Source organism: Terrapene carolina, unplaced genomic scaffold (assembly GCF_002925995.2).
Source record: "Terrapene carolina triunguis isolate 2854851 unplaced genomic scaffold, T_m_triunguis-2.0 Scaffold236, whole genome shotgun sequence".
Classification (NCBI taxonomy): Eukaryota; Metazoa; Chordata; order Testudines; family Emydidae; genus Terrapene; species Terrapene triunguis.
The window spans coordinates 9,941,354-9,965,365 of NW_020664587.1; the positions used below are offsets into that span (position 1 = coordinate 9,941,354).

At 42.8% G+C, this 24,012-nt stretch overlaps 1 protein-coding gene across 3 annotated transcripts in view; it reads right to left on the minus strand.

Moving 5' to 3' along the window:
* Nucleotides 1-16,088: 16,088 nt before the first annotated feature.
* MAN1C1 (mannosidase alpha class 1C member 1) overlaps nt 16,089-24,012 on the minus strand; it is an 82,377-nt gene continuing 74,453 nt past the window's right edge. For 2 of the 3 annotated variants that reach the window (XM_024203690.3, XM_024203689.3), the window contains exons 8-12: nt 22,599-22,714; nt 22,251-22,470; nt 18,721-18,893; nt 17,429-17,544; nt 16,090-16,968 (exon numbers count right to left, since the gene is read on the minus strand). In XM_024203690.3, coding sequence (XP_024059458.1) covers nt 16,845-16,968; nt 17,429-17,544; nt 18,721-18,893; nt 22,251-22,470; nt 22,599-22,714 — 749 coding nt within the window. In that variant the 3' untranslated portion in view covers nt 16,090-16,844. Of the gene's footprint in view, nt 16,969-17,428; nt 17,545-18,720; nt 18,894-22,250; nt 22,471-22,598; nt 22,715-24,012 lie in introns of all 3 variants that reach the window. The other variant, XM_024203688.3, reaches the window with a different exon arrangement.

The window sequence follows — 24,012 nt, forward strand, 5'->3', positions numbered from 1 at the left end:
ACCCGTCCCACTGGGGAGACCCGCGTCCGAGCCCGGCTGCAGCGATCACCTGCCCGGGCGGTGGTGCTGGGGGGCTCTGGGGCAGGGTCCCGGGGTGCGGTGCGGAGGGGCTGGGGGCTAGAGGGGAAGGGTTGGGGGGCTAGAGGGGGCTGGGGGCTTTAGGGGAAGGGTTGGGGGTTGAGGGGGCTGGGGGCTTTAGGGGAAGGGTTGGGGGGTTAGAGGGAGCTGGGGGCTTCAGGGCAAGGGTTGGGGGTTGAGGGGGCTGGGGGCTTCAGGGGAAGGGTTGGGGGGCTAGAGGGGGCTGGGGGCTTCAGGGGAAGAGTTGGGGGCTGGGGGCTTTAGGGGAAGGGTTGGGGGGCTAGAGGGGGATAGGGGCTTTAGGGGATGGGTTGGGGGGCTAGGGGGGCGGGGGGGCTTCAGGGCAAGGGTTGGGCACTGGAGTGCACAGAGACAAGACCAAAGGCAACAGCTAAATGGGGAAGGGGAGCAAAGCAAGTCCCTGGAAGATCACATTGTTTTGGGTACTTGCTGCAAACTAGCCAGAGAATAACACAACACAGGGCAGCTATAGCTTCTCCATAACACCACCCTGTATCCAGGGACCAGCCATGTTCCCTCCAGCCTTCCCCTCTCCCCAGCTAGTCTCCTTGCTGCTGCAACTCCTTGGGCCTTCTTCCCTCTGTGACTGTTTCGCCCCTAGGGTTGCCAGTTTTGGTTGGAGGTATTCTTGGAAGTTTCATCACATGACACAACCCTTAATTAAAGAGTAATCTTTAATGCCTGGAGACTCCAGGACAATCCTGGCAACGCTGAGGGGGCTGGCTCTGGGATATGACTGTTATCCCCAAGGAAGACAAATCCAAGACACACAGGTTTTGTAAGCAAACATACACACACAAAACAGTGCAAAAAGGGGGAAAGAGATTGGATTTGTAGAACTCTTTCCATTTTAATATGCTGAGGTATTACCTGCACAGCTGAAATAGGAGTTTGGGTTTTTAGAGTTTGTTAAATTTCAATAGCAAATACTTACACAGCAGCAATTTACACATTTAAACCACCATAGGTGCCTTAGTCAAAAGAAATAAAAATTTTTAAAAAGCAGGAGCTATAAACAGTTCTGCCTCTAGGGGTTTCCATGTGGTCAAGATCCTGTCACTGTTTTTTTTTTTTTAAAAGAATCAACCTTGCCCTTCCCAGTAGAAACAGCCCGGTCCAACTCCTCAAAGGGATTCAGGTGTCTAACTCTCATTGGGAGTTAAGTGCCTAAATAGCTTTGAAGTTCTGGACCTCAGACGTCATCCTGCAAAGACTTCTGCAGATGATTAACATTAAACAGATGATTAGTCCTATTGAGCTAAATGGGACTACTTAGAGTCAGGGCCTGATTCTAATGATCATGACTAGATGACAACTATTAACATAAGAATGGCCATATTGGGTCAGACCAATGGTCCATCTAGCCCAGTATCCTGTCTTTCAACAGTGGCCAGATGCTTCAGAGGGAATGAACAGAACAGGGCAATTATCAAGGGATCCATTCCCTGTGGTCCAGTCCTAGCTTCTGGCAATCAGAGGTTTAGACACAACTGAAGGATGGGGTTGTGTCCCCCTGACCATCTTGGTTAATAGCCACTGCTGGACCTATCCTCCCAGGACCTTATCTAATTCTCTTTTGAACCCACTTTTGGCCTTTACAACATCCCATGGCAACAAGTTCCACAGGCTGACTGTGCATTGTGTGAAGAAGTAATTCCTTACATTTGTTTTAAACCTGCTGCTTATTAATTTCATTGGGTGATTCTTGGTTCTTGCATTGTGTGAAGTGGTCAATAACACTTCTCTATTCATTGTCTCCATCCTATTCATGATTTTATAGACCGCTATCATATCCCCCCTTAGTCATCTCTTTTCTAAATTCAACAGTCCCACTCTTTCATCAATCCTCATAGAGAAGCTGTTTCATCCCCCTAATCATTTTTGTTGGCCTTCTCTGTACCTTTTCCAATTCTATTATATTTGTTTTTGAGATGAGATGACCAGAAATGCACTCAGTATTCAAGGTGTGGGTGTACAATGGATTTATATAGTGGCACTATGATATTTTCTGTTTTATTACCTATCCCTTTCCTAATGGTTCCTAACGTTGTTAGCTTTTTTGACTGCTGCTGCTCATTGACTGGATGTTTTCAGAGAACTAGTCCTGATAACTCCAAGATATCTCTCTTGAGTGGTAAGAGCTCATTTTGATCCCATTTGGTATGTATAGTTGGGATTATTTTTTCCAATGTGCATTACTTTCCACTTATCAACACTGAATTTCATCTGCCATTTTGTTGCCCAGGCATCCAGTTTAATGAGATCCTTTTGTAACTCTTCAGTCAGCTGTGGACTTAACTATCTTGAGTAATTTTGTATCATCTGCAAAATTAGTCACCTCCTTTTCCAGGTCACTTTTGAATATGTTGAACGGCACTGGTCCCAGTACAGATCCCTGGGGGACCCCGCTATTTACCACTTTCGATTGTGAAAACTGACCATTTATTCCGACCCTTTGTTTCCTATTTTTAACCAGTTACTGATGAGAGAACTTTCCCTCTTGTCCCATTTCTGCTTAGTTTGCTTAAGAGACTTTGGTGAGGGATCTCGCCAAGGGCTTTCTGAATGTCTAAGTGCACTATATCGACTGGACCACCCTTGTCCTCATGCTTTATTGACCCCATTAAACAATTCCACTACATGAGTGAGGCATGTTTTCCCCTTACAAAAGCCATGTTGACTTTTCCCTAATATATTATCTATGTTTCTGAGAATTCTGTTCTTTACTATAGTTTCAACCAATTGGCCTGGTTCTGAAGTTAGGCTTGCCGACCTGTAATTGCCAGGATCACTCCTGGAGGCTTTTTTTTCCTTAAATCAGTGTTACATTAGGTATCCTCCAGTCATCTGGTACAGAGGTGATTTAAGCGATAGATTACATACAGCACAGTTAGCAGTTCTGCAATTTCACGTCTGAGTTCCTTCAGAATGTTTGGGTGAATCCCATCTGGTCCTGGTGACTTATTGCTGTTTAATTTATCAGTTTGTTCCAAAACCACCTCTACTAACACCTCAAGCTGACACAGATTTGTCACCTACAACAAATGGCTCAGGTTTGGGAATCTCCTCCCCCCCCATCCTCTGCAGTGAAGACTGATTAAAAGGATTCATTTACCTTCTCCGCAATTGCCTTGTCTTCATTGGCAAATGCACAATGGCCATTACATTTAGCAACAGAATCACTGCAATACCACTTTCTAGCTTATTGTTAATGCTTTGGGACACTTCTAGCATGACAGATGCTATTGTAAAGCTAAATTCTATTCTAATGCAAAGCTAAACGGGTGTGAAAACTGATTAAGAAAGAAGGGATTGATGAGAAAATAAACAGGATTACTAACAACTAGAGGCTCTTCCCCTGTCTTTTTCCACTTTGCATTTTGATGAATATAAAATTTCTGCATCTATTATTATAGAAATGAATATTTAAGTTATATTCCCTGGGAGTTAAATATACAGAACCCTGAGCAAAATACAGATCTGAATTAAATGCATTTTCCACCATAAATCACATTTTAACTATTATATATCTAAGCACAATAGGATTATACTGAAGACATCCAGTGTGGTTCAGTGAAAATTTTTGTGTGAATGCATATTTGCACACACAGAGAATCCACTTAATGTTAGTCAATTAAATTTGAAACACCTGATTGAAATTCTTAATAGCTAAGGTTTCCCAGCCTCATCATTGGATAATAAATCAAACATCATAATCTTAAGTGTTCTGAATGTCATTTTGGGGCAGTTGGTGAAAAATAATAGTGTACTAATTTCCTTGAAGAATTGATCTCAAGCTTCTCAGTCCCATTTTATTTGCTGATTTTGTCTTTACTGCTGCTGCAAGGGGCTGGATTTAAAACCAAGATAGATGAGAAAATTGCCCCTCTTCCCTTCATTTCCTCTTCACTCTCCAAGAGGAAATCGTTTGAAAACACACCCATTAATGATTACGTTTGTTTGGCCTCAATTTAGAATAATTTAAGACTATCTGATACAGGAATTTTCCAGAGCAAATTCATCATCATCATTTGTAGCTTGAGGATATGCAGTCACAGACTTTTTCTCCTTCATTTTCAACTGAAAAGAGCTGTGCATATCAGCCGCTGTGCAGGTATGTGCAATGTGACTGGCTGCTGCCGTGATCCGACTCAGTCTCAAGTCTGGGTTCATTCAGCTTTCTTTCTAGGAGACAGTGTTGCCTTATGCTGTAGGGTGTGCCTGTCCTGTAGTGCCCCCTGCTGAGTTAGCGTGACACTGCATGTAGTCCCTGCCTCAGTTTCCATTCTCACAAAGCCAGTAACTTCATTTCAGGCACTCTTACGTGACTCAATAATACCCTCCTTAGGGCTCATTACAAAACTTCATCCAAAAAGGAGACATAACACTATATCCCAAATAAACAAAAGGGGCTTCTGGCTTTCAGGGTTCCTCTGGTGTTGGCCCACTAAGCTCTGCTCCCAGTCCCCTCAGGCTTATCTTTCAATCTCTAGGTCTCTCCTTATAGCAGGAGTCCCTGGCTTCCTTCTGGAGCTTGGGTAGCTTACGCAATTATTGTTGCTGTCCTCACCAAGATCCCCAGCTCTCCTCCTGGAGCTGGGTTGAAATTCATCTCCCTCAGCTGGCCCCACTTAGTCCTCAGGCTCAGAGAGCTGGCAGCTGTCTCAGGCTGGGTGTCTGCTCTTGGCTAATTCAGGGGCACCCCCAGAACCTTCTTACACCCTAGTCATCTACCCTGATGGCTGCTGTGAAGGAGGTGGCAGCATTTATACTGGCCCCTTCTCCCAGCTCCTTTCTTATTGGCTGAGTGAGAGGGGTCCCTGCCCCACTCTCTCTGCAAGCCTCCAGTCCTGGGCCCTTAAAGGTTCAGTATCAGGATTCCTTCTAAATCTGAGGACCCCTTGCCTCATTTCTCATATCGCCTCAGGCTTTGTGTATGAGACCACCCAAACTCATAAAAGGGCCATGCCATGTATCAGGGAGGACTGACCAGAAGGCAGGACTGCCCTTAAACGGCAAGACACCTCCCCTCTTATCTTAGCCAGAAAGGATCCATTTTTCCATGACACTGTTTGGATTGCAATCTGTCCCCTGGCTCAGACGTGTCGTACGGGAGGGTATCACATCTGTACCTGGTCTCAGCTTTCCTAAATTCCATTGATGACTGAACGGAGCGCAGGGCTAAGGAGTGTGGATGACTATGAGCCTGATCAATGGTGCAGAGTCAGGCCCTAGAGCACTGCTGTCATAGAGCCAGATTCCAGAAGCCTTACTGAAGCTGGGTGGGATCTTACCCCATCACTAGTCCCAACTTTAGCCAATCACTGAGTGAGGTACTATGCAATGCGAGTCAGGGTGGCAGAATCTGGCCCTGTAATTGCAGAGATATAGGACAAAACTGTGGTAAACAAATGAAATACAGCAGAATTGTTTAACATTTAGAGTGCGCTGGTGCCCAGAGACCTGAGCTGAGCTCAGAGTCCCATTGTGCTGTACATACACATAGTCAGAGACTCCAAAGAGCTTACAGGGTAAATAGACAGGCAGAGTGGCAGCGGAAACCGAGGCCCAGAGGGGTGAAACAACTTGCCTTGGTCACACAGCAGGTCAATGGTACAGCCAGGAGTAGAACCCAGCTCTTTTCAGCCCCACACCAGTCCCTATCTATTGACTGCTCAGAAGATAATTAACTGCCCTATGGTGTTATTCACTGTATTTACTATTATAGGTCTTCACTTCAGTGAAACACTTAAACATGTGCTTAAATCTACCCATAAGCTGCAGCGCACCTAAGCCCACCCTGAACTGTAAGCAAGTGCCTAGTTGTAGTATTGTTTGCATTGTGGTAGCACCAAAGACCCCATTGTGCTAGGCGCTGTATACACACAGAACACAGAGATGGTCCCTGCCCTAGAGAGACAACAGGTGAATACAAACAGACCTGGCCAGCATGATAGGCAGTGGTCTCAGCATACTAACTGCTGCCTGTTAATTTTTTTGCAGGCATCATGGCTTCAATGTCATAGAGTTGAAGGCCAGAAGGGCCCACCAGATCAGCTAGTCTGTGATCGCCTGTACGTCACAGGCCACCAACCCCACCCAGCAGCTGCACACTAAACCCACCAAGCGAAATTAGACTGAAGTATTACAGCCCTCAGCAGACTAGACTATCATGCAGGCAATGCCTCCTGTGGGATTTAAGCGTTCTGTTGAATTCGGGGCCATAGTTCACAGACTCTGAAATTAGCGATGGGAACAATTAGTAAATCACCTAGTCCATTCATCTTTCCAGCCAGTACAGTACAGCTCAAGGATTGTACACCGTCCCCACAGCACGGGGACCTCCCTTGGGAGATTATCCCAGTCACAGCTGAAATGTTCCTTTGCAGATATTCAGCCTGCCTTTTCCTTTGATTAATTTCATCCCATTACTCCTAACCCCTCCATACCAGCCTCAGAAATCCTCCTCCCTCGGTCTTTATACCTTCAGGTCCTTACCTGGTTATCACATCCCTCCTTAGCAGTGCTTGGGCCCAGTGCTCCATACTTACCCTCTTTTAATCTTTCTTCATAAATCACTGTCTTCAGACTCTCGCTACGCACAATCCTGCACAGCCTCTGGATTTCCCCAACTGCTCAGGAAGATTTAGTACCATTTTCTTCTGCTTCAGGGCTAATCACACAGCATGTTTGATCTCTCTAAGGGTGTCAGGAAGCGTTAGAATGGAAAGCTTTGAAGTTTTGCCATTTCCTAAGCCTGCTTAATTGTTTTGTTTTAAGGAGCATTTTTTGTCTGAGACAAGGAGAACATTACCGCTGGCTAATAACTTAACTTCTGTAGCCCAGATCAAGGAAACAGGAGGGAGCTCTGCCTTCTGAGAGCTAGGGCAAAGGATGGCAAAATACGGGGGCCAAACAGCCTGCGGGGTGACGGGGAATTCCCAGCAATTACAGTGCATGTGGGAACAACTGACACCAGAGAAGGAAGATTTTATACCATCCAGAAAATTCAGGGAAATGAAGAAAACTGGAAAGAAGGTAGAGTTCCTTCAAATGCCAAACAGGAGTGGAAGAGGGAGTATGGTCTTGTGGTCAATGGGACTAAAGAGATATGGACTCTCTTCCCATCGCTGCCATTGATTTCCTGTGACACTGTGGACATTTTTTCTCTATGCCTTGGTTTCCCCATCTGTAAAATGGGAATAATAATTTGTTCTCTACCTCTAGAGCCCATTCAATTTACATAAACATGGGAGGTACTCAGATACTAGAGTACCTAGCTATATGGAAGACAGAACCGGTGATCAACAAATGTCTGCCCCGATGGGGAGGGAAGGGAAGGAACTGGATTCAAAAAGCATTGAAATAATGTCTGTGATGAGAGATTACTGGTTGGATTAGATGGTTTCGATAATGTGGTTTAAAACTTCCAGGGCTCATTTTGGCTTGGAAGTGGGACGAGGGGAGCTTTCACTTAACTCAAACAATGCGGTGAGTACTTGTAGAGTACAGAATAACACAGGATGGAACATTTCTGAAACGAGTACATGTACTCAAGTGTTTGGGTGACCAGCAAGACTAGAAGTGATATTAAATGATAAAGCCTGCAATCTAGTGGGCATTAACAAGGCCTGATGAGACAGGCCTCAGATCTGGAATGCCACAGATGGTACATATTATACAAGAGGTAGAGAGGCATCATACATTAGAAGCATTAGAAAGGCCATTAACTCCTGTTCAGCAATGAAGAGCATGGCGGTGAATTCTTTGGAGAAGCAGCCAAGGAATGGAAGACAAAAGGAGAAACTGAGGGCATCTGCTAGAGACCAATTCCCCTTAAAAGGAGAGTGGGGAAAAAAATTCCTGGATCTACACTCCTAGTTCTTGAAATGACAGATTACACCACTCGGGAGGAATTTTAAATATCCAGACATCTGCTGGGTAACAGAGCCAAAATTGAAGCAAGCTGAGTCTCAAGATAGAGGACATCTAAGATCTTTAAGAAGAAAATTCAATCAGAGGCCACGACCTCCTGGATCTAACATTTATTTACTGGAAGATACCCATTGAAAATGTGAGAATAGGGAAGGAATTGGTGCCACTGATGACAAGCTACTAAACTTCACCATGAGTTACTGTCATAAATATAAAGGGAAGGGTAACAACCTTCCTGTATACAGTACTATAAAATCCCTCCTGGCCAGAGGCACAAAATCCTTTTACCTGTAAAGGGTTAAGAAGCTCAGGTAACCTAGCTGGCACCTGACCAAAAAGACCAATAAGGGGACAAGATACTTTCAAATCTGGGCAGGGGGAAAAGGCTTTGTTTTGTCTGTTCTGTCTGTCTGTTCTGGGTGCTTGCCGGAGACAGATCAAGAAAGCCAGCAATCCAACACCATTAGAATTAGTAAGTACTAGCAAGGGAATGCGTTAGCTTACTTTTATTTTGGCTTGTGATTTTCTGTGTGCTGAGAGGGAGGTGTATTCCTGGTTTTTCTTTTTGTAACTTTAAAGTTTTGCCCAGAGGGAAATCCTCTGTGTTTTGAATCTGATTGCCCCGTGAGATTATCTTCCATTCTAATTTTACGGAGGTGCTTCTTTTACCTTTTTTCTTTCTAATAAAGTTCTGTTTTTTTAAGAATCTGATTAAGGTTGGTCTGTGCTCATCTTGTTTATTCTCAAGCCTCCCCAGGAAAGGGGGTGTAGGGCTTGGAGGGATATTAGCGGGGAGTACGAACTCCAAGTGGTCCTTTCCCTGAGTTTTGTCTAATCACTTGGTGGTGGCAGCGTTACCTAATCCAAGGTACAAGGGAGAATTTGTGCCTTGGGGAGTTTTTATCCTAATCTGGTAGAAATAAGCTTAAGGGGTCTTTCATGTGGGTCCCCACATATGTACCCTAGAGTTCAGAGTGGGGAGGGATCCCTGACAGTTACAAAATGCAGGAGAACAAAGGTATTGGATTCCAGAAAAGCACATTTTTGGGAATTAAGACATCTGAGTGGCCACATTCCCATTGACTTAAATGGGGCAGGATTTCACCCTTAGGGAGCAAAATGTAATGGAAAGTTGTATTAAAATCTCATGTACATACACTAAAGAGTGGAAGTGACTGAAATGTCCCAACTAATGTAGGGAAGTTCTAAATGAGACACCGGGACAACACACTGGTCCTCTGGACAATGTAAAGAACAAGAAATGGTTCACATGGGGAAACCCTCAACACATTGTCCTGGGAATGGAAAAGAAATAGGCGACAAACAGCCCAGAGTCAGTAAAGGTTTGACTGAAAAAAAGGGCAGCTGGACACAGTCCGAGTTAACAGCCAAAGGGACTAACATGAATGAACAGGATGTTGATAAATATATTGGGGGTGGGGGTGAGTATTTATCAGGTAGCAGCATTAATAAATGAAGAGGGAGATGAAATTAAGCACAGCTCAAAAATGACAGAGTGAATTTAGAAACTAATTGGTCTCAAGAAAAATAAAAATAAATGTATAAAGACCTTGAGAAAATGGTACCAGTAAAGGCAAGGGCATACTTGGAAGACATGAACATACCAGATTCACAAAGATATTTACGTGCCCAATTCCCACAGATGTCAATGGGAGTTCGACAACTAAGTACCTTGTATGCAGTGTTGTTGTAGCCATGACGGTCCCAGTATATGAGAGAGACGAGGTGGGTGAGGTAATATCTTTTATTGGGCCAACTTCTGTTGGTGAGAGACACAAGCTTTGGAGCTCCACAGAGCTCTTCCTAAGGTCTGGGAAACTAAGTACCTTTGTGATGCTGTGATTCACAGATTCCAAGGCCAGAAGGGACCATCGTGATCATCTAGTCCAGTGGTTCTCAAACTTTTGTACTGGTGACCCCTTTCACAGAGCAAGCCTCTGAGTGCGACCCCCTCTTATAAATTAAAAACACTTTAAAATATATTTAACACCATTATAAATGCAGGAGGCAAAGCAGGGTTTGAGGTGGAGGCTGACAGCTTGTGACCCCCCCCGAGTGATCCCGACCCCCAGTTTGAGAACCCCTGATCTAGTCTGACCTCCTGTATAACACAGGCCATAGAGCTTCCCCAAAATAATTCCTAGAGTTTGTCTTTTAGAAAAACATCCAAGATAACTCCACCTGATGGCAAAGACCCTAGACTGTGGTTCCAATCTTCGTAAAAAGATGCTAAACTCTTCAAAGCAGGGACTGTCTACGATTCTATTTGTACAGCGTCTAACGCAGTGGACCCCTGATCTTGGCTAGGCAGTAGCATAATAAACACAATTAATTAACAACCAAAGAGGGCTCTTGGTTCTGGAATTCTGGGCTCAAGTTCTGAGCATGTCATTACCAGAAAGATCTGAACACATCAAAGGGAGTTCAGAGAAATGCAACTAAAACGATTAGTGGGTTGGAAGGATTGATTTACAAGAAAGATTAAGGGCCCAATTCAGCAAGGTGTTTAAGCAAGTGCTTAACTATAAGCATGTGAGTAATCCCATTGGCTTCAAAGCACTGTTTATGCACTTTCCTGGATTGAGTCCTAAAGGAATTACTGTATGTAGTTCAGATAATCAAAAGTGAAAGGGCAAACACACTCTCCAAATATTTGAAGACTATTCTCCAGTACGATAAGGAGAAGATTTAATTAGGGTAGAATGTTGTAGGACATAGAACTAATAGTATTGCATGAAATTCAGAAAGGAATAATTTACAGTGAATATTAGCAAACTCCCCGAAAGTGAGATTGGTTAGGCTGTGTCCCAGGTGAAGTGGTGAATGCCTCATTGCTTGGGACATTGAAAATTAGATCAACCATAAGGCTAGGTATCCTACTGAATTTCAATGGAATTTGGTTGCCTAACTTCCCTAGGTTCCTTTGAAACTCTCAGATACACCTCTACCCCGATATAATGTGACCCGATATAATACAAATTCTGATATAACGCGGTAAAGCAGAGCTCCGGAGGGCCGGGGCTGCGCACTCCGGCGGAACAAAGCAAGTTTGATATAACGCGGTTTCACCTATAACGCAGTAAGATTTTTTGGCTCCCGAGGACAGCGTTATATCGAGGTAGAGGTGTATAACATACAGCAGGGAGTAATTCTGCCCTGGCAGTGGGATGAAGTAGGAAACTGTGGGGCCTTTTCCATCTCTACTTCCTAGGATTTAAATAACAAGACATTTTTACAGCCTGTGCGAAGGAAGCATTTTATTTAAAGAAAAAAATCCCAATTGCAGCGCAGCACATTTTGACCGGAAAAGGGCAAATCTAGTGTCCATCTATAAAAAGGGAAATAAGGACAACCCGGGGAATTACAGACCAGTCAGCTTAACTTCAGCACCTGGAAAGATAATGGAGCAAATAATTAATCAATCAATTTGCAGACACCTAGACGATAATAAGGTGATAAGTAACGGACAGCATGGATTTGTCAAGAACAAATCATGTCAAACCAACCTAATAGCTTTCTTTGACTGGGTAAACAAGCCTTGTGGATGGGGGGAAGTGGTAGATGTGGTATATTTTGACTTTAGGAAGGCTTTTGATACTGTCTCGAATGACCTTCTCATAAACAAACTAGGGAAATACAACCTACATGGAGCTATTATAAGGTGGGTGCAGAACTGGTTGGAAAATTGTTCTCAGAGAGTAGTTATTTGTGGTTTACAGTCAAGTTGGAAGGGCATATTGAGTGGGGACCAGCAGGGATCAGTTCTGGGCCCAGTTCTGTTCAATATCTTCATCAATGATTTAGATAATGGCATAGAAAATACACTTATAAAATTTGCAGACAGTACCAAGCTGGGAGGGGTTGCAAGTGCTTTGGAGGATAGGATTAAAATTCAAAATGATCTGGACAAACTGGAGGAATGGTCTGAAGTAAATAGGATGAAATTCAATAAGGACAAATGCAAAGTGCTCCACTTAGGAAGGAACAATCAGTTGCACACGTACAAAATAAGAAATGACTGCCTAGGAAGGAGTACTGCAGAAAGGGATCTGGGGGTCACAGTGGACCATAAGCTAAATATGAGTCAACAGTGTAATGCTGTTGCAAAAAAAAAAAAAAAAAAGCATACACCATTCTGGGATGTATTCGCAAGAGTGTTGTAAGCAAGACACAAGAAGTAATTATTCCGCTTTTGGAAGCAGAAAAAGAACTGTCAGAAAAGAACTGCAATGCATGACAGTTTGTTAGCAAGAGTCAGGCTAACTGTAGGCCTGATAACGCGAGATTTGTAGAAGCGAGGATTGTGAAAGGCGGGTGAGAAAGTACTGTGTGAGAAGTTATTGTGACCTTGTGTAGATAAGGTATAGAAAATATTGCATGTTGGCAAGAGTCAAAACAAGTAAGGAATTAAGATATCAAGATGGCCTATGTATAACAAGATGCAGCTGTCCCTCATTATTTTCTGTAATGAAAGGTATAAATGCTTGCTGTAATTAGGTACCAGTGAGAGAGACCTGCTTAGCTCTCTCCCTCTGCACAATTGTGAGAGTTAATAAAGCATCTGACTTGCTGTACCCAAACAAAAAGTGAGAACTCAGTTTTTCTCCGACACGCTCTACTTGGCTCATTAGGCCTCAACTGGAGTATTGTGTCCAGTTCTGGGCGCTACATTTCAGGAAAGATGTGGACAAATTGGAGAAAGTCCAGAGAAGAGCAACAAAAATGATTAAAGGTCAAGAAAACATGACCTATGAGGGAAAATTGAAAACACTGGGTTTGTTTAGCCTGGAGAAGAGAAGACTGGGTGGAGGGTGGGGGGGAATGGGACGACATGATAGTTTTCAAGTACATAAATGGTTGTTACAAGGAGGAGGGAGAAAAATTGTTCTCCTTAATCTCTGAGGATGGAACAAGAAGCAATGGGCTTAAATTTTAGGTTGGACATTAGGAAGAACTTCCTGTTAGGGTGCTTGAGCACTGGAATAAATTGCCTAGGAAGGCTGTGGAATCTCCACCATTGGAGATTTTTAGGAGCGGTTAGACTAACATCTGTCAGGGATGGTCTAGATAATACTTAGTCCTGCCTTAAGTGCAGGGGACTGGACTAGATGACCTCTCAAGGGCCCTTCCAGTCTTATGATTCTATGATTTTTCAGTGTTCTCTGGTGAATTAATACAGCGATCCAATACCCACCATCTGTAACATCTGAAGCTTTAAAACAGTGGAGGCAAAAACTCAATCTATCAAACCTGAAAAAAATCAACAAATAGATTATATAGGAAAAATAAAAGACTGCCAGGATTTGGAATTCAATAACCAATTCTGCTGAAAGCCTTCCAAGGAAATGTAATAACGCTTGAAAAATGAAATGTGGGTTACAAGAAGCTACATTTATTTTTTGAATAGCTTTTTCTTATCTCTTTCTGTGGTTTATGTAAAAGTCAGGCAACAATCGACAGCCATTCTGCAAGCACTCATTTCTCAATAGTAAAGTTAATTTATACTGGGCAGTACAGCTTACAGTTATTGGAGTCTCATTTGTCTGAAACTTCCTACTATATAAAATAGGGTCACATCTTCCAGCGGTGAAAATTAGTGTGATCATCACAAATCTTGATTATGTGAGTTTATTCAGTGGTCCCCACTGCATTCAGAAACCAAGGTTGTACCATATTTCTTAATCAAATATGTAAAAAATCAGAAACCCCAAATGGGTGACATTCTGGCCCCACTGAAGTCTATAGCAAAACTCTCATTGACACCAATCGGTCCAGGATTCAGAGATTACAAGACCAAACAGGACCACTGTGATTGTCTGGTCTAACCTCCTTTATAACAAAAGCCATAGGACTTCCCTGAATTAATTCCTGTTTGAGCTAGAACATCAAACTTTTAGAAAAACATCCAATCTTGGTTTAAAAATTTCCAGCGATAAAGAATTCACTCCCCCCGTTAGTAAGTTGTTCCAATGGTTAATTACCCTCATTGTTAAAAACGTGTGTCTTATTTTATTCCATGCCTGCGAGTGAAGTAGGTGAGCAAGACAAAAGCATAACCTCTTCCCCAACGCGTTTCCTGGCATGTTTAGAACTGAAAACAATTCAAATGAATCATTATTGCTTTTTTTGCTTAAAGGTATGTAAACGAAAGGGTTCCTTTTCTACATCAAACACAAACAGGATACAAATCCTACAAACAAAATACATTAAAAATAAATTCTCTTCTCAAAGTGGAAATAGATTTGCTAGGCACAGCATCTGAAACCCAAAAGGAAAAATTCTCCTTCCTCGAGCAAAACGACCGCTGAAGTCAGAGTTCTGCCTGAATAAAGCCTGCCAAATGAGATCCAAAGGGTACTGAGAAAAGTGAACCAAGAGACATCTAAGTCCCCAGTCCTTCAGAGATCACTGTATTGTGGTAGTGTCGAGAAACCCCACTCATGGACCACGACCCCACTGTGCTAGGTGCTGTACAAACAGAACAGAAAGGCGGTCTCTGCCCCAAAGAACTTAGGATCTTAATGCACGTTCTTAACATTGTTCATGGGAGTCGTCCCATTGACTTCCAAGAGACCGTTCACTTGCCTAAAGTTAAGCAGAAGCAGAAGTGTTTGCAGGACTGTGGGCTAATCATTAGAAGGTTTTAGAGACAGACATTTGCACTGAATACTTTTCTTTGGGACTGGTGTTGAGCAGCAGTCAGAGCACCTTGTTAAGGAAACATCAATAAACTTTACATTAACAGGCATGTAACAGAAATATCATTATTTTTGATGCAGCTGTTGAATTTCAGGAGGGAAAAATCTTTTATCCAGAAATCTTTTTGACCTCAGAAGTACCATTTGTTTTTACTGCAACATCTAAACACTTGTGCAGAAAGGAAATGCGGTTTGTGCTTTGGGAAAGGAAAATAACAAGAACAAAATCAAACTAGACAATCTGAATGAAATGCCAGGAATCCGTGTTGGATCCGTTCCAACGGGAGTTGGAAGGATGCTTTTTAAGACCTTGCTAGGCAGAGTTTTGGTTACTCATGACATTTCTTAATCCACTGCAAAAATTCTCTTGGGTTAAGCTTACTTCCCAGTATCAAAATCCCTCAGATAAAATGACTCACTCCCAAGACTCTTATTTACAATAATCATCCCTCTGGGCCAAGCTTACCATCCAGTATCTATATCCCTGGGATAAAGGTTAAGTCCTCATATGACAATCTTCTTCCCCTTTGGGACTTCGACAGGCATAGATTTAAAAGCAGCACATTTTTCTTTTCCAACTTGCGTTTCCTTTCCCGAGTTGCTGAAGAAACCAATCAGCATTTCACAATATGAGAGAGGAACGTGTCTAATGCAAAGCACCAGGCAGCTTCTGAATGATCCAGAGCTGCAGGGGAAAGGTTGTCGATGAAACAAATAAATCTGAAGAGGAACAACTGAAGGGGAGGATGCACAGCTAGGACCAGCTACTAGAGAGGAACAAACCATCAAGGATGTGAGTGAGCACAAGGTCCAATTCTGCAAAGTGCTGATCATGCTGAGTTCTCGATCAATGGAATTTGAGGGCACTCAGCCTCTTCCAGGATCAGGCCCATAACAGAGCCCAGAACTGTTCTGAAGCAGAGGATTGTGATTCTCAGAGCCGGATTCTGGTACCCTTAATCATGTTGAAGAACTTTGCATGGCTGTCCTACTGAAAGTCAATGGGACAACCTACAAAGTAAGGTACTTCTCAGTGCCAGAAACAGTATGAGAATCTGGCTCCATTTTCTCCCCTCCTTTTTCTCTCCTGTAACTTCATCCCAGAGATAATTACAATATAATGAGGAAGAAACTTGGATGGGGATTTTATTTTGATCAGGAAATAAGACATTTAATTGAGTTCTTGCTACCTCACAGTTGAACAATGAATAAGCAATTTAGGAGAGTTGAAGCAGGTTGGAATTATTGACTATATACTTGCTAGATTATTCTTGAAATAAACATTTATTGTAAATTATTCTCAAAATCAACCGTTATTGTCAGCTATTCATTCCAAGGATAATATAGCAAGTCTTTGACAGTTCTGGATGGATAGCTGTTAATGTCGGATCAACCCAATTATGCAAGTTCTTTTACAAGACCTTTTATTCTATTTCACAGATTTGACTAATACAGCAGTGCAATTTATTACAAGTGACTCATAACATTTAGTTCCAAATAAAAGTAGAAAAACACAAACATTATAAAGGAAAGTTACATGTGATGCAATGTACTGGAAATGTGTTTTTAAGAGCACAGGAAAAATATATAAAAATACATTTGGGTCAAGAATTTTGCAGACATTTGTTGTTTTAGTTACAATGTTGACACCACGTAGAAAGCACAGTATATTGAAAACTGTAATTAGAAATATGATAAAATCCAACTGTATATAAAAGGCAAAAATCAAAAAGAAAAATGAAAGGAAGAACAAGGGGGGAAAAGTCTATTGTATGGCAAACTTCCAATCCTTTGGCCACTAGAAAACGAAGTCAGTGGATTTCATATAAATTCTCTGTATAAAGGAATGTCCATGATCTGTTTACAATATGGCCCAGAATCAACATCTTGTGACCAGGCTAATAGATCTCCTCATAGAGGAAAACAAGGTGCTTATGTCACAGTTTATTCTCCCCAGTATAATACTGTCCGGAATTGGACTAGCGCCCCAAAATACCATTTTAGGAACATTGCTAATTCCTTTAATGGAAAGGAAATGCAGTAACCCGCTATAGAGTGCCGCCGAAGTAGGGAGCTTGAGTAACAGCATCATTATTGCATGCTTGCTTTAGCTTTAAAGTTCGTGTGGTTCACCGGCAGTGGGTGGGCTTCCGTGTTGAATACCCAGTCTTCCAGAGACAGCACGTCATCATCACAGAACAGAAGATAGAGGTACCTGCAGCCACATGGCAGGAAGAGAGAAAAGAAAAACTGGTAAGTTGGATTACAGAAAGACTCTAATGGGATTCCAAGTGTACATATAAGACCGGATCCTCAGGGCAGTAAGTGGCATAGCTCGATAGCCGCAGAGCTAAGTTGATTTAAACGGATTTAGCTGAGAATTTGGCCGAAACTCCTGTTAAATACAGTGCATAGGCTGAAAATGACAGAGCACTCGGGAACTTGCTAAAATTGATCCCAAAACAGGTTCACCTCGCTTTACGTAATTGTTCTGCAAAAGAGACACAAAAAGCCTGCAGTATCCCATCATCTTCCACAGTTTGCTCTGCAGGGAACCCAACGCTTTCTAAGATGAAGCTATTGTATATTTTGCATGAAGACGACCCACATCATAAAGACTTTTGTGCCCCGAGAGGAGATTTATTCTGAAAGCTTTCTCATGATGCTACACTTACTTTAATGTCTCTGCCAGAAAAAAACTCTGTTGCATGTTGTCATGGTTTGGGGTGGTGGTATAAACATCTCGGATCCCGGAGAAGCCTGCTTCTACTCTACAATATTTTTCCAGTGCCTGAGAAAAGAAAATAAATCTCAGCGACACACCGCTACATGGAGTAATCCGTTCATCAGCATCAGCTGTGTTACAAGTCAGGTTTACAAATCAGATTCGGGTTTTATAGCAGCTTCACTCTCACTGAAGAGTTTGATCATTAGCCAACAGTCCAGGAAAGAAGCTAGTTCTAATGAAACAGCTGGAAAAAGGTAAACAATGTAAAGCTTATTGATTGCTTGGCGTTGATGCTCCCCCCATATAAACAGGTGTCAAATAGTAACTCTTTGCTTTTACACAGCACCTTTCCAAGACACTTTATGAATGCCTGAATGCTGCCACTGAAATGCAACCACCTCTGGAGCACAGAGGAGCAGCAGCCCCGTGCACATCACACTAGAAAACAGAGTTGGGAGTGAGAAGACATTCTAGCCGGGAAGTCTCTATGGGATCTTTTTCGTCCTCATAGCCAGGGCCGGCTCCAGGCACCAGCAAAGGAAACAGGTGCTTGGGGTGGCCAATGGAAAGGGGCGGCACGTCCGGGTCTTTGGCGGTAATTCAGCGGCGGGTCCCTCAGTCCCTCTCGGAGCCAAGGACCCGCCGCCAAAGAATGAAGCGGCGCATTGGAGCTGCCGCCAAAGTGCCGCTGATCGCAGCTTTATCTTTTTTTTTTTTTTTTTCCCTCCCGCTTCGCCGCTTGGGGCGGCAAAAAAGCTGGAGCTGGCCCTGCTCATAGCACAGAGAAGATCTGGTCTTTTACAGTCTCATTCTGAAGCTCCAAACATAGTATTTGATGCTCATATCTCTACCTTAATACGAGTAGGGCTGAGTCAACCCTGCAAGAATATGAAACTATGGTTTCACGGAGTCTAGATAATTCCAAACGTGCGGCTCAATCCACTCCACCTGACATTACTACATTCATAGCCAGTACATTGTCTGAGGTCTGCGGCTCTTTTTTCCTCCAAACCCTGTAAGGTTTATTATTATTTTTTTAAACAAAGCCCAAACATTTTCAATGATCAGCAAAGAGACAAAAGCAAATTAGGTTTCTCTTTATATTACTGTGCGGTAGCTAACACATGACATTGGCTAATACAATTAAAACGCCGCTTATCCTTTTCCTATCCTAGAAAAAGATGCCTGTAAGAATCCAGGGTTCTGTAACGGTTAATGCTGTGTAATTGATGCTCATACCTTTACAACTTCCCAACCCCACTGTCTGTATTTCGGATCATGGGTCAGCCTCCACATGTACATGTAGCTTTCTACCACTTCAGGGCGCAGTATGTAATAGCGCTCGCTGAGTCTGGTGGCCATGGCTTCCGTGCCAGAATCAAAGCGAAAAGCTTCGGGGCCAAGCTTGGTATCTAAGCAAGAAAGAAAAACCCACACACATAATAATCACCTTTAAAAATTCATAACCGACGCTAACGGGTTTTATAGGGGTTTTTATGCTGCATTAATACATCCGAGGCTTGCTATGGGGTGCAACAAACAATCCATCATGTCAACGCATCAGTATCAGTTCAGACACGGTGTCAAATAAGTGCAGCTCTGCTGACTCAAAGAATGCGCTTACTTAGCCCAGCTCTGAATCTGGCCCAGTAAAATATTTGGAGAAATACGAAAAGTAGATTGAAAGGGCTTCTGAAAACAGCAGCCTGGCCCACGGCAGCAAGATCAAAGGGTCACATTCAACCCTGGTGTAAGCGTGTGCACGAAGTCACTGGATTTTTGCCTGTGTTGAATTGGGTCCTAAGCCTCCTGATGGAAGCTCTCAGAGATCTCTCTCTCATACCAGATTAGGGCCAGGAACCCCCACCTCTTCCACTGCAGTCAACAGGAGTTGCGAGGCTCTGAGCAGCATTCTCCGGATCAGGCCCTAGTGAGAAACATCAGCTAAAAAGCTCCTACAGCAGAGCCCTGGAAAAGGAAACTATTCAGAGACAATCTAGCCATGCTGTTGATACTCCAGTGCTTCTCATGTTTATATGTTGTCTCAGGTAGGGGTTTCTTGACTTCATGGTCATTGGGCCCTCCAGACGGAACAATCATTAAAGGACAAATGCAAAATACTCCACTCAGGAAGGAACAATCAACTGCACATGTACAAACTGGGAAATGACTGCCTTGGAAGGAGTACTGCGGAAAGGGATCTGGGGGTCATAGTGGATCATAAGCTAAATATGAGTCAACAGTGTAACACTGTCGCAAAAAAAGCAAACATCATTTTGGGATGTATTAGCAGGAGTGTTGTAAGCAAGACACAAGAAGTAATTCTTCCACTCTGCTCTGATAGTATTGTGTCCAGTTCTGGGTGCCACATTTCAGGAAGGATGTGGACAAACTGGAGAAAGTCCAGAGGAGAGCAACAAAAATGATTAAAGGTCTAGAGAACATGACCTATGAGGGAAGATTGAAAAAATTGGATCTGTTTGGTCTGGAGAAGAGGAGACTGAGAGGGGACATGATAACGGTTTTCAAGTACATAAAAAGTTGTTATAAGAAGGCGGACAAAAAATTGTTCTCATTAACCTCTAAGGATAGGACAAGAAGCAGTGGGCTTAAACTGGAGCAAGAGACATGTTTAGTTTGGACATTAGGAAAAACTTCCTGTCTGGGTGGTTAGGCACTGGGAGGTTGTGGAATCTCCATCACTGGAGGTTTTTAAGAACAGGTTAGATGTCAGGGATGGTCTAGTTATTACTTAGTCCTGTCTTGAGTGCAGGGGACTGGACTAGATGACTTCTCAAGGTCTCTCCCAGTCCTACGATTCTATATGATTCTATGATCATTACTGTACAGTCATGAGGGATGTTTTTCAAAAGGACGATCAGAGGTTAGCTGGAACTGTGTCTGCCACCCTTTCCCCTCCTTTAGCTTCTGGCATGTTAACTTTTCTTTTGAAATGGAGATCGCTATGAAATAGGATGGAGTTACTTTCGATTGTATTTTCTGATTACAAAATAATAAACTACTACTGCTTTGTCCTTCTCAAGTGCCTTCCATGTGAGGATCTCAGAATAAACACACACTCTCAGAATCCCTATGAATTAGAAAATTATCACTCCTATATTACAGATGGGGAAATTGAGGCACAGAGATTGCCTGAGATCAAGCCGAACCAATGACAGAGTTGGAAACAGAATCCAGATATCTTGGCCCCATGGCTGGTGCTGTAGCCAAAAGACTATCTTTCACATACACACTTGGTTTCTTTACACACCTTATTTGCCCTACCTGGGCCATGTTATAAGAGTGAGAGAACGGGGAAATTACAGCACAAACAACTCGCATTGTTTCCTGAGAACCAGGGAAAAGGTTACGTGTACAGCCGCTGTCTGAAACACTGCGAGCTGGCTGATACGACAGCAGGGTAGCTGCTAATGGCAGGCTTAGTGATGTCTTTTCGATGGTGACGGACACAGTTGAAGGTGAAAAATGGCTCCAGGCAGTTGCAGCCTGCGGGTTGTTAGCTCAGACGGCCTAGCTGCAGTTCTGCAAGTGCTGTGAAAAGAGTTTGAAAATACAATTCCAGCTTGGCTTGAAGTTTGTTAGAGCTGCTTTAGGCAAATGAGCTAGACGCAGCTCATAAATATGTGCTTGTTGATGCAGTTAAGACGTGAAACAATCAAAAGAAACAGTTATCAAAGAGAGGCACATTGCAGGCGAGCCTCCTGGACAGCAGACTGCAACTACATATACTCAGATGTGCTAGACAAATGCTCATAAAGAAAGGAACAAAGTCCAAATAATTACAAGCATGTTGAAGCTGGGTGTGTGTAGAGCTAACCACAGCCCTCGAGTCATCATCAGCATCTTTTTGGTTATATGATCTTGCCAAATTACACACTATAATAATACCAATACCTGGCACTTTTATAAATGCTTTTCATCTGTGGATCTCAAAGTGCTTTATAAAGGAGATGAATGTCATTATCCACATTTAAGACAAGCACTTCTAGCCTGAACTGTGACTTGCCAAGGGATCGCCACATTTGTCCTGTTGTTAGCATGGTTAGTCTTTATATGCCTGCATTGAATGCCTTACGTGAAAACAAATATTCAACACATGTTGTTTGTGAAGAACACTATGTGAATGAGAAAGATTTTACTGAATGTGGGGAAATATGGAGAGACTTATGCAATCTTCTCTTAGGAAGGCTGCAGTAGGGATTTATGGTTTGGGTTCGTTTTAAGAAGGAATAACAGAACTCAATTCCCTGTTTCTAACACCCTACACAATGCTCAACTGCCCATTTAGCTTGTTTCAGTTGTATATGGTGGGAGGAATTAAAGGCAGATCAGTGCTTTACTCCATTTGTTATGGCAATACCTCAAAGTGCTGATATATAGGAACACAGATTACTCCTTTTATAGGCAGAAAGCGTGGCTTTGTGATTAGAGCACAGGACCAGGGTTCAGTAGGTCTTGGTCAGTTACCAGCTCTGCCGCTGGTTTCTTGTATGACTTTGCGTAAGTCACTCAGCCTCTCTATGCCTCAGTTCTCCTATCTAAAAGGGGGATACCAATATTGACTTTTCTCACAGGGGTGCGGCAAGGACAGATGAATGTTAAAAGCCCTCTTATTTTGATGGAAGATGCTGCAGAAGTGCCAAAGAATTACTGCAATCCTTTCGCATGCGAGATTCATTTTTTTAGCGGCTGTAAATCCTTACCTACCACAGTAATTTATCAGCAGTACTTTAATCCACAATGTTTACCTGAGCGTGCATAAGATTCATGACACGTGTGAGTAATCTCTGCAGCTAGATCCAGATAATGTTGCTTTTTCTCTTCCGCTGCTTGTTCTGCTCCAAGGGCTATCATGCCACCAGAGAAGCAAGCCAAATGGCCCATTTTGTGATCCAAGATGCCACCTCTCCATTCTGCAATGTAGGTCAATCCTCCGGCAGATTTTTTAACCAAATGTTTTTCGATAGCCTAAAATGTATTAAAAATCAATATCTGAACACATCTTGCAGGAAGGAAAAACAAACTGCTTTGACTAACATTCTGTTGGACAAAATATTCCTTATAAGAAATACAGCTGCAGAAACAATCGAACTTACCTCTAGTGCATCATTATACATCTTTTTAGCGTCAGTGTCTCTCTTGTCTGACATCAGCCAGGATTTGATCAGATATTCATAAAAGCTGTCCCCCAGACCTCCAACGGAGACGTGGTCTGCAATGGTGGAAGCCAACAAGAGATTGCTGCAGAACTACTTTTGCACACGATTTACGATGCACAGTCGCTTTACCAGTCAGAACAATTCCGCCCTTATTAAATAGCTTAACTCATTTCTGCCCCCTTTTCGGTTTTCTTTTGGAAGCTAGCATTAAATTGTTTAGAAAATTAAGAAGGAAAGTGTAACCATAAGGAAAACATTTGGTCTTTTACCACGTGCCAGTTAAAATGGTCTTTTACCACGTACCCTTAATAAAACTACTCAAAGCTTTTACTTGCCAGGGTTATTTACATGATAAATTGAAGACGCTTCCTGTTTATGAGATAAAAACCATATCCTGGGCTAACAAACTGAGATCGGACACATACATGGATGGATCTGCAACTATGCATGTCCACTGGACATCACGGGCCACATCCTCAAAATATTTAGGTGCCTAACGCTCATTGAAAATAATGGGAGTTAGACACCTAACTACCTTTGAGGATGTGGCCCTACCTCTCACTCGTCCCCTCCTGGAGAGGGGGTGTAACAAACGGAAGAAGGGGAGAATACAAATTGGATATCGGCATTGCAGCAGAAAAAGGATGATTGGACAGAACTGCCAGCAGAGGGCACCCTGGCTGCTAAAGGGGACTAGCGGATTCTAGTCCCTACCTGGAGTGTGATACAGCCCGCATGCGGAAGTCCTAGGTTTCAGGTACGTTAAAATAAAGCCAGGTGGGGAGATGTGCACTGAATCTTTACTTGTGGGGAAATCCGATTTCCAAGGCTGCCTGCTCAGATTACATAGTGGTATGACCTTACTGAAGAGGCGAATGCTAAACAATCACTATGGGAAGCAGGTCTGACAATGCAGCTGCAAGTTTCTGCCTGGGGAATCAGCGTGGGAAACAGCAGGACAGATTGACATCTTTAAAATGCAATAGGGGGAAAACCCAACCCTACTTCTTTGGAGCAGCCAAATTCACCCTTCAAATGAGCAAGAAAAAATACTTCTCCTAGCCATTTAAATATGGAACGGACTAGACCGATTAGCCAGGGTTACCCACCTACATGTCTGCATGATTTCATTTTAAACGTTAAGTAGATACAGTAAGTTTTTCGGATTAGCTATTCTGTTTTTCCACTTTTCTGTGTGTGCAAATCAAGTCCTGAGGTTGATTTTGAATTCTAAATCCTATCTAGAAGAGAGATCAACAGCCACGCATTTGACTGACCTGAAGAGCAATATCTCTGATAAAGTATGTGGCCAATGAACCGCAGAATAATCCATGGCAAAACAATGAGATTC